General features: G+C 38.8%; 1 protein-coding gene across 1 annotated transcript in view; it reads left to right on the top strand.

The window, feature by feature from the left end:
• Positions 1-7484: 7484 nt before the first annotated feature.
• Positions 7485-12001, top strand: part of bicdl1 (BICD family like cargo adaptor 1) — a 35586-nt gene continuing 31069 nt past the window's right edge. The window contains 1 exon segment of the mRNA XM_079689404.1: positions 7485-8226. Coding sequence (XP_079545530.1) covers positions 7852-8226 — 375 coding nt within the window. The 5' untranslated portion in view covers positions 7485-7851.

The following is a 12001-nucleotide window of genomic DNA, read 5'->3' as shown; positions in this document are numbered from 1 at the left end:
GGGGTATGTAATTTATTTCAGAAACACTTTTTGTTATATTCCATTGAATGCTCTTAACATCCCGATAGCAATGAATATATTAAATGCTTTGACAATAAATACATAAAAATATCACCTGTGGAAGCCGTGGTACTGTAAAAAGCACGACCAATCATCTGAGCCGGCCCGGCTAAAATAACTGGATGGCCTACCTGCCTGTCAGCCTTCCATCTGTGCACAAACTTCTCTCGTGCCCTCATTGGTCATGTGCGCGTTCGTGTGTGTTGGAGGAGGGGCTCTGTGAGGAAGTCTGAAGGAAGAGGCAGATTTTTTCAGGCTGTGTATTTTCAAACTCTAGCGCACTCGAGCTGGTTTCTCCATTCTTACATACCCTACCTTTAACTAACCCGAAACAAACGCGCTCGCTAAGCGGTCCTACGACGCTGGTTATCAACTCGGTAACTCAAGCCAGGGTTTCTCTGTCCGGCTGAGTACGCGCTCACATGAAAGGGGCGGGGTTAGCAAAATTTGACCAATCACAAACATGGACAAACGTACTGACAGCGCAGCGTCATACTTCCTGAATGAACTATAATATGAGACAAATATGAAGAAGTTAAACTTTAAACATCTCCGGAGCAGGTTAGCCATTCAGCATAAGTTACCATGGAGACAGGAAACCCAGAGTTTACCCTGAAGTTAGCTCGCTAAGCGAAATTCCGGCTTCGTATACAGGCCTCTGGAATACTTTACCTGCTGCTATTCGATCCCTGTCATCATTGGGTATGTTTCAGCATTATCATCTCCCTTTCAGCTGCTCTGCTCGTTATTGATGAAACTGATCTGAGACACAGCCGTCTATCACATTCTAATGATAGTATGTATTACTTCATGATTTTGACGTAACAGACTGTACGTGGCTTGTCCTTGTTTGTCATGCTTTGCTTTCTGTTATTTCGTTCATGTATGTCAGTAACACGTTGCTTTTGTCGGGACCCCCTTGAAAACGAGATGGGGTTTACCCTAATAATTACATTTCTATAGACCCCCCCTGAAGCCTTGGACAGAGCAGCAGCTGTGACCCACTTCCTTTGTGCTTCATCAGCTCAGGAGGCTTTGTTTGTAATCATCAGAGGAGAAGACCCTCCCCCAATATCCTGACCTCATCTGTCCTCGTTCATCACACACACACCCACACACACACACACACACACACACACACACACACACACACACACACACACACACACACACACACACACACACGGGAACATACATATTGCTGAATATGTAAGGAGCCTTATATTAAGCCTCTAACCTTTCACCTTAACTCACACTTAGCTAAACATAATCCCAACTCTAATCCATCCTTTCTTTTGTGTGGAGACCCCAAATTAGCCTCTCGGAGAATTTATTCTGCTGTATAATGTATATATTCTGTGTTATCTTTTTCTATTATAATGTACTCTATGTATTATTCACCTATTCCTAAAAGTTCTCGCACCATGAGGTCAATTTCAATAATGTATTACAGTTTTTATTTCTTTTTTATTGTTATGTGAAGTTTATTCTATGTTATATTGTTGAAGGAGTCGGGGCTTCGATGCAAAAAAAAGAACATCTGTAACTAGTGTGCATTTCACAATAAAGCCTTTGAACCTCTGGATATTTGAATGTAAAGTAGCTAGACACTTGATCGCACTACCTCCATATTGAAAATAAAGGAATATAAGAAAATACTTATTGTCGCCTTTAATTTATGCACCAACGCTCAATTGTTCTCTTAAAGTAGTTAAAAGGTAGTTTGGGTAGTAGCACACATCCATTAGCAACTTTTTAGCAACTAAGAAACAGTATTTGTTTTTATACAACTTGTCAGGGAATAATTTCGCCCTACATGTTTACCTTTCGCCCTCTGACGCAGCTGACCAGCCTTGAGCAGCCGTTATCTCCCTTAAGGAGGGGCTGCCCTGGCAAGTTGTTGATGTTGCCAGTTTGTGACCGGGCAGCTCTCAGTCAGAGGTAGTTATTGTTGTGGGACACCTGGAACACATCCTTCTCTGGGTGTAGATGACCTCGAGCCATAAGCGATAGCAAATGTGATTCAGTGTCCTCAGCTGTTTAGTCTATCTATTGAAGAATGTTGATTATTACACTCTGAACTTGTTAAAACCTGGAGGGGTCTTCAGAATTGATTGTGGCATCTCTACCGTGTGGTCAGACCGTGGCCCGTGACTTGTCTTGTGAATTCTCCGGCCGAAACTCCAAATAAACCGTCAGTGTTTGCCATCAAAGCTCCAGCTCTCCTCGTGTCTCTCTGAGTCCTGACTCTCCATTGCTTCAGAAGTTTCCCCCACACAACTCATATGGATTTGTCTTAGTCCTGTAATCCCTAACATTTCTTGAGTGGAATCCAGCTACCTGATGGGCAATTTGACCATAGTAATTTAAATATTTTACTTCTAAGGTCTAGACACTGAAATAAACAACTTGAATAAACTACATGAGTCACAAAGCTTTTTTCTAATTAGCCTTTAGCCGATGAATGTCAGCCTGATGGCCTGTGAACACGAAGCATTACTAACCGCTGAGTGTGTGACATTTATCCTGTCATGTGTACAGCTGCCATGGACCAAAAACAGAAATTACAATTAGCAATTCTGGATAATATGAATAATCTAATTTGATTCTGTCACATAAATATATGCATAACATGTTCCCAAAAAGAAATGCAGTCCACAAAACAGAATACAGATAAGGTTTAGTAATATCACAATGTAAAAGTAAATTATTACTGCATTATTATTTTACTTAAGGTCAGCATTAAAATGTCTAAAACAACTGCATTTGTATTTGAGTTGAGTGCTTACAATATCCCACCTTTTACTACAATTTCTAAACCTATTTTATATGAATATTGTTATGAAAAATCAACCGTTTCTTTATTTAAAAGTCTAATTTATTTTCATTACTTTGTGTCGGTCATTATTTGAGTCTAGCTTATTATGTGTATACATGTTGGAAAATTCAGCAGTTTTCTATTGAAAAACTAAATAGAAAAGTATTCTTAAAAAATATTTAAAAAACACTTAACTTATTGGAAAGAGGTTGTCCTACCTGCCGTGAGTTGTCATTTGGAGTCACTGGGTCACATGATATGGAAACTATAGAAAGGAAATAAGACTTTAACAAAAGAAAACTACTGAAATTAATGACAATATTCATAGAAAATAGAAAAATTACCACGATTCTTGAATAACAATGTGTGTCCTACTCATCTAGTTTAGCAATAAAATGCTTTTTGATTTGGCGACATAAGCTTTTGAATCTTTTTTAGATTTTCCAATACAAAACAACAGAGATTTTTTCATTGTGATCTGGGATGGGCGAATCTGGATAATGAGTACTTTTACTTTTGGTACTTTAAGTAGGCTATATTTTTGATGCTAATACTTTTCTACACTCTGGAACTTCTACTTTGACTCGAGTAGGCCTACAACATATGAATACTTCTACTTTTACTCAAGTACCAGATCTGAGTACTTCTACTCAACTACAAGACCTGAGTACTTGTACTTTTACTCAAGTTCCAGATCTGAGTACTTGTACTTTTACTCAACGACAAGATCTGAGTACTTGTACTTTTACTCAAGTTCCAGATCTGAGTACTTCTACTTTTACTCAACGACAAGATCTGAGTACTTTTACTTTTACTCAAGTACCAGATCTGAGTACTTGTACTTTTACTCAAGTTCCAGATCTGAGTACTTCTACGCAACTACAAGACCTGAGTACTTTTACTTTTACTCAAGTACCAGATCTGAGTACTTGTACTTTTACTCAAGTTCCAGATCTGAGTACTTCTACTCAACTACAAGACCTGAGTACTTTTACTTTTATTCAAGTTCCAGATCTGAGTACTTCTACTCAACTACAAGACCTGAGTACTTGTACTTTTACTCAAGTTCCAGATCTGAGTACTTTTACTTTTACTCAAGTAGAACATATGAGTACTTGACATGGTACACCACCCAGGACTAGAGCCAAACTGTCTCAACCCATATACCCTGCAGAACCTCCATAACATGTACAGATTCGATGATGGACCTTTGAGGCGTAGAACGGACGAAGAGTAAGTTATTCTTACCTGTAATAAACTACTACTGTGTTTGATGAAAAATCAAATCATGGTTTTCAATATATGAATGATATGTTAGGAGCAAAACGGGAGACATGGCGGGCAACCACTTCCTCCTTTGAGGGCCTGTCAAATTGAGTGGACAGGTCCTTTGGGATGGGGGTTGTGTTCATCTCCTCCACAAAGGGTGTTGGGTCCTCGAACACTTCCTCAAACACCAGCCTCATCAGCTCACCCACGTACACTGAAAACCATAGCATTCATATAATCATTTATTATTTTAATTAACTTTTTTTATTTCATGTAACACTTTCATTGTACATTTAATTCAGTGTGGCTATAATCATTTAAAATGTAAGTTAAGTTTGTAATAAAAACAAAAATATTTGACAACTTACTGCATGTAGGGTCCTTCTTTACAGGCTTTGTGGTACATTCTCCCCTCTTTGATTTTGGAAAGGCCACTTTGAACACATGTTGTCCTGCAGCTGTTGTGGCTTGCTCACGGTCAGCATTCTCATTGTGATGCATGGCTGCTAGACACAACCAGGACACAACCTATAGAATAGCAAAATAAAATGAGACTTTGTTATGACAGAATTTTGAGTCCCTCCTATTCCATGTGGTAACTACCACCTACTTCATTGCTCTGTTGGTGAATAAGAAATAGGGCATACATACACTGAAGCATGCATCAACAGCCAGCCTACAATGATAACACCCAGAAAGAGAATCACACCTGAACAAGCTGGAAGTCCACAATGGTGTTGCTTCCCAGGTGCATGAGTGTGTAGCTCCCAAGTAGCTTCTTAGGGCAAGATCATACTACCTCCAAATTGAAAATAAACGAATATAAGAAAATACTTTACATTGTTCAATGTAATTGTCGCCTTTAATATATGCACCAACGCTAAATTATTCTCTTAAAGTAGTTAAAAGGTAGTTTGGGTAGTAGTACACATCCATTAGCAACTTGTTAGCAACTAAGATACAGTATATTTTTTTATACAACTCATGGATTTGTCTTGATCCTGTCATTCCTAACATTTATTGAGTGAAATCCAGCTACCTGATGGGCAATTTGATCATAGTAATTTAAATATGTTTAGCTTCTAAGGGCTAGATACTGGATCCTCACAGCTCCATCTCTGGAAATAAACAACTTGTACATCTGTGCTTTTTATCTTAATTACAACTCGTGCTAGCTAGCTTAACGGTTAGCATTACATTAGCTTGCTAACGTTTGAGATAACCGTTAAATAACTACAACTAACGGTTATCCAGCTAGCATACTACAGGTCTAATTAATTACCTTACATGTTCTCAATTCGACAATAAAAACATTAATAAAGCAGAAAACAACCATTTACTATAAAAATATAAAGAGGAGTAACGTTTACCTGAGCAGATAAGGGCTCTCTATCCGGATGGTAAACAAAGGAAAGAGAAGTACTCAGATCCTGTAATTGAGTAAAAGTAGAAGTATTCAGATCCTGTACTTGAGTTAAAGTAGAAGTACTCAGGTATTGTACTTGAGTAAAAGTAGAAGTACTCAGATCCTGTAATTGAGTAAAAGTAGAAGTACTCAGATCTTGTACTTGAGTTAAAGTAGAAGCACTCAGATATTATACTTGAGTAAAAGTAGAAGTACTCAGATCTTGTACTTGAGTAAAAGTAGAAGTACTCAGATCTTGTACTTGAGTAAACGTAGAAGTACTCAGATCCTGTACTTGAGTCAAAGTAGAAGTACTCAGGTCTGGTACTTGAGTAAAAGTAGAAGTACTCAGGTCTTGTACTTGACTAAAAGTAGAAGTACTCAGATCTTGTACTTGAGTAAAAGTAGAAGTACTCAGATCTTGTACTTGAGTAAAAGAAGTACTCAGATCTTGTACTTGAGTAAAAGTAGAAGTACTCAGATCTTGTACTTGAGTAAAAGTAGAAGTACTCAGATCCTGTACTTGAGTTAAAGTAGAAGTACTCAGATCCTGTACTTGAGTTAAAGTAGAAGTACTCAGGTATTGTACTTGAGTAAAAGTAGAAGTACTCAGATCTGGTACTTGAGTAAAAGTAGAAGTACTCAGGTCTTGTACTTGAGTAAAAGTAGAAGTACTCAGATCCTGTAATTGAGTAAAAGTAGAAGTACTCAGATCTTGTACTTGAGTTAAAGTAGAAGCACTCAGATATTATACTTGAGTAAAAGTAGAAGTACTCAGATCTTGTACTTGAGTAAAAGTAGAAGTACTCAGATCTTGTACTTGAGTAAACGTAGAAGTACTCAGATCCTGTACTTGAGTCAAAGTAGAAGTACTCAGGTCTGGTACTTGAGTAAAAGTAGAAGTACTCAGGTCTTGTACTTGACTAAAAGTAGAAGTACTCAGATCTTGTACTTGAGTAAAAGTAGAAGTACTCAGATCTTGTACTTGAGTAAAAGAAGTACTCAGATCTTGTACTTGAGTAAAAGTAGAAGTACTCAGATCTTGTACTTGAGTAAAAGTAGAAGTACTCAGATCCTGTACTTGAGTAAAAGTAGAAGTACTCAGATCCTGTACTTGAGTAAAAGTAGAAGTACTCAGATCTTGTACTTGAGTAAAAGTAGAAGTACTCAGACCTTGTACTTGAGTTAAAGTAGAAGTACTCAGATCTTGTACTTGAGTAAAAGTAGAAGTACCAGAGTGTAGGAATACTCTGTTAGTAAAAGTCCTGCATTCAAAATGTTCCTCAAGTAAAAGTAGAAAAGTATTATCATCAAAATATAGTGAAAATAGCGACAGTAAAAGTAGTCATTGTGCAGATTGGTCCATTTCAGAATAATAGATATGATATGTTTTATAATGATTGATCATTAAAGTGTTCTCAAAGCTGGTAAAGGTGCAGCTAGTTTGAATGACTTTGTATACTGCAGGGTAGCTTGTGGATTTACTCCAGGTGGAACTAAAGTCTGATTTAACACTTGATTATATTTCACATCATTCATCCACATCTGTGAAGTAACTAAAGGTATTACATACATTTAGTGGAGTAGAAGTATGAAGTAGCAAAAAAAAGTCCCTCAAAATGGTAGTACAGTACTTCAGTAAATGTACTTAAACCACTGTCTTTGAACATGTCTTATTTTATGTAAATGTAATGCAAGTGGTTTTATAACAGGTTGTCCCTGCTTCACTGTTCCTCACGAGAGGTGCTGCATCACTTCCTACATCACCTCTTCACGTGCTCTTTACCGGATGTCACAGATGTGTGTGAGAAGCACCAAAATATGGCGCTATCATTTTCAGCCAATGAGCTGCCCGCTTCTAACAGGTTGCAGCCGACGTCACTGCCGTGGCGGGACTGCGCATCCGAGACTAGAGAGCTGTTGTGAGAGCGACGAAGCATCGGGGTCGCGCTCATCTGTTTAGCAAATGTGGTAACAGGCCGATCATCAGTATGTGGGACCCGGGACCCCGAGGAGGGATTGACCCTGAGCGACCGAGGAGGTTCATTCCGGGATAAAGAAACACATTTTAGTCCGGGTAACAACAAGCAGCTCCCCGCAGAGGAGGCGCTGTCTGCTGGGATTCAATCACAGCCTCTGAGTCGCGGCTTAACTACAGGAGACGAGTTTATAATCTGGATCCAGCTCCACTGCATGAATGATGGATGAAATGCCGATTAGCAGCCGGTCCGGGCAGCCTAACCCTGGCAGAGCAGGGGGGGTTCATCCGGAGTGAGATCCCGATTTTCGGCTCCTCCCAATGTCCACTTTCTCCCTGCAGACCGTGGTTTCAGCACCACTGGAGCTGGACAGCGACTGCATGGAACCCCGCGCGGCGGGACCGCACGAGCCCGGTTTCCAGGCTCGCTCTCTGGGGCACGCGGGCTCCGGAGGCCTCGGTATGGCCCTCGAGGAGGAATTGGCCATGCTGACAGGAGACCGGGACGACCAGGAGGAGTTACCCGACCAGGAGACGCCTTCGCCGGGGCAAAACGCAGACCTGCTGTCGCTGTTCCGTCAGAAGGAGAAAGACTTGGTTTTAGCTGCTAAACTCGGCAAAGCACTGCTGGAGAGAAACCAAGACTTGACCAAGCAATATGAGAAAATGCACAAAGATCTCAACGAGAAATTAGAGGTAAACTAAGTTACGAATGTTTGAATGTCCTCAAAATGCCTGAATCCGTGAGTCAAGTTTGAGCTGTAAACAAACTCCAGAGGGTCACAACAAAAGCTTCTCCACACCTAGCATGATGCTCCTTTTCTAATTGCATTAAATGTGCTATAAGATGGGAACTAGCTGCTAAAGTGTCTCTGTCATTACAGTGACCCACTGCCTAGCTAAAAGTAGCTGCAGCCAGAGGTGGAGGAAGTATTTAGATCCTTTACTTAGTTGTAATTATAGCACACTGTACAGATAATCTATAAAAAGTACTGTAAGAGTCCTGCATTGAAAATATTAACTTAAGTAAAAGTAATAAAGTATGATCAGCAAAATGTACTTTAAGTGTTAAACGTAAAAGTACCCAATGCAAGAAAAACTATAAAGAAACATCCTACAAAATCTATAAGTAAAAATATCTTTAAAATAATGAAATATTTAATAGATACATTTAAAAAAAACAATATTAGAAAATTATGTAAAAACGATTAAAATATGTAATAAATACGCATTAAATGTTTTAAAAATAGATTTTAAAAACATCCTAAAATATATGAAAACATTATGATTTGTAAGTAGGTAAATCAACTAAACTCTTCTTTTATAAATGGTCTAGTTTACGTCATTGCAGTAAAAGTATTGAGCAAGTACAGTACAGTATAATGAATGTAGTACTCGGTACCCTGTGCAGAGAAATCTAAAATAAATGATAAGAACACTCAAGAAACACAACACTGTTACGATGTTATCTCTATAGCACTTTTCAACACAAGGCAATTCAAAGTGCTTTACAAAAATGAAAGAAATTAAGAGCATTAAGAAATAAACACATTATAAAATGGCATTTAAAAACAGTCAATAGAGAATAACTGAGGCATCAAATACATGAATAGAAGTTACAGTGCAGTGTGAGATAGTTCAATTAAAAGCAGCGGTAAAAAGAAAAGTCTTCAGCCTGGATTCAAAAGTAGTCATAGTTGCAGCGGACCGGCAGGTTTCTGGGAGTTTGTTCCAGATGTTTGGAGCATAATAACTGAACTTCTCCAGTGTGGGGACAGGAAGCAGATCGGAAGACCGGAGAGTATTTTTTTTTTTTTTCAATTTATTGAACATGTCAGAAACAAAACATACAACAATAATAATTATATATATTCTTTCTTTGTTTTCTCACTCATAATAATAATTATAACAAAGTACAAAAATAAATAATACAAACAAAAAAATAAAAATAATTCTCAAATAGTCTCTGTCATGTTCAACAGGGGCAAGAAGAAGCTTAAACAAATCTTTTCTGGTCCTACTCCCTCTAGCATACATTTTCCTTATAAATAAAATATTAGGTCATCGTCATCAACGACGTGTTTGTCTTGTTAAATTGTTTGTTTGTTTTTTGCGAAAAAATCTGAAAGAAATTACTTTTACAATTACAAGAAATAACAAATGGGATTTTACAGGTCCTGTTCATAACCATTCATGATTTGGCTCCTAAATAATACTTTCAGTTTAGATGGACTTGTACAATATTTCAGTGCATCAGTACAGTCATTCCACAGACTATCACCTTTATTTAGCACGTGATTGGAAATGTATTTTGGCCCTAAACCATTCATTACATTACATGTAAAGGCACAGATACACCGGCCCGAAATCGGCAGTAAATGGGAGTCGGGCCGAACATGAGCGTGGGCACGCCCTATTCGGAGTGGTGTTCGCCGCACCGTCGGGTCTTTTCTGCCGACCTGACGCCTTTTCTCGCCGGGAACACCACCGGAAGTCGGACAAAGGGATAACACCGATTGGCTGTTCAGCTAGCGAATCAGTGCATGAGAAGCGTTAACGGAAGTGAGGGAGGTAAACAAATGATTTAAAATGGAAGATGGAACACACACGGACGGCTATTTCACCTCATCGGTTTATAGAGCTCCTGTTCGTTCATGTTTTCGATGGAAGAGAGTGAAAATGGAAAGAAAAACGCTATTTGTTGTTTGTTTATATCACGGAGTTTGTTCTTCTTCTCTGTCTTCCGGTTGTTGCCTCTTTTGAATGATGAATACACACTACCGCCGCCTGCTGGTAAGGAGAGTTATTGCCACTCACGCATACGCAGTTCATACGTGCTCGGCTCGGATTTGCGGTGTGTTCCAGTGCGCGAAGTCGGCAAATACGCAGGAGAGTCCGGCGACGCAACAGTCGGTGTCGGCGTCGGCGACTTCTCAGGTGACTGGCCGGTGTATGTGGGCCTTTACTTGTTAGACGCTTTTATCCAAAGCAACTTGCATACTCAATACTGTGGACAATCCCCACAGGAGCAATTTGGGGTGAAGTGTCTCAGGGACACAACGAAATGCTGACTGCAGTGGGGTTTGAACCTGTGAGCATCTGATCCCAACACCAAGGCACAACCCACTGCGCCACACGCCTCCCCATTCAATGCTTAAGTCTCTGACGGACAGGAAGCCGGTGTAAAGACCTGAGAACTGGAGTGATCCACTTTCTTCGTGTCAGAGAGGACTCGAGCAGCAGCGTTTCCTAATCGGAGTTTGCTAATGCAGCTTTCTAATAGATGCTTCAGTGACACCTGGAAAGACATCATTACAGTAGTCCAGTCTACTGAAGATTAAAGCATGGACAAGTGTTCCAAAGGAAACAGTACAATATCTCCCTTTGAATTGTACCAGAGTAGAAGTAAATAAGTATCTCAAATGTGCACTTAGTACAGTACTTAGTTACATGCCGCCCCTGTGTGTGTACAGAACAATGAATGCAGTACAGCTTTTGTTGTTGTTTTTAAAAATCCTTCACACACAGCAACACGTGGCGTGAGAAAGACACAAAGACTAATCCTGAGTCTGCAGGATACATCTGCTCACTCTGTGATCCATCCTCCTGCTGCAGGAATATTAATCTGCCTCTTAATATCAAATCTAATATCCAACTCCTCTTATTGGTGCTATTGATGCTCTCACTGTGGTTTGTGAGTGTTTGGATGCATTCAGACTAGAAACATATAAAAACAAGTATCAATAATCAATAGTAAATGGATATTTTATAATAAGTTTAATGTGTTTTCTCTTAATTATTATTATTATTATAATTATTTTTGCACAAGCTGAGAGACAATCAAATGTTTATTCTGATTACATTATATTTTAATGTTGTATACACTTTATTTAGTGTTTGTTAATAATCGCCAATTTATTTTTAAAATCATCTATAAATTATTTACAGGACGAAAAATCCATAATTAATTTGTGGTAAAGTATCCGCTTTCTAGATCTTTTACAAAGTGTTTATTACCGATAGTCTTTAAGATCATGTTTATAGGAGGTAACCACACAATTACACATTAACAGAGGGGTTAAAATGACCAATTATAACATGTCATTGTTTGTTTACAGTCAAAGTACTAATGACTACAGTTTAATGAATGATCAATTAACACTTCCTTTAATGATGGTTATAATAAAGTGCTGTGTTGGCCACGCAGATGCTTCAGGGTTTAACCAGAAACACACCAACCTCCCTCTGTGCAGCTGTCCACTTTGTATCATCTGTAGATAAAAGAAAGAAGCATCCTAATATTTTAACCGTCACTCAGTATGTAGTGTCTCTACTTTAAAGAGTCCTCTCCTGCTGATGTTCAGGTGTATATCAGTATGTAGTGTCTCTACTTTAAAGAGTCCTCTCCTGCTGATGTTCAGGTGTATATCAGTATGTAGTGTCTCTACTTTAAAGAGTCCTCTCCTGCTGA

The sequence above is a fragment of the Notothenia rossii genome, assembly GCF_949606895.1.
Source record: "Notothenia rossii genome assembly, chromosome: 6".
In the NCBI taxonomy this organism is placed as follows: Eukaryota; Metazoa; Chordata; class Actinopteri; order Perciformes; family Nototheniidae; genus Notothenia; species Notothenia rossii.
The sequence above is the reverse complement of the archived record's forward strand: the minus strand, read 5'-3'. Positions and strand labels throughout refer to the sequence as shown.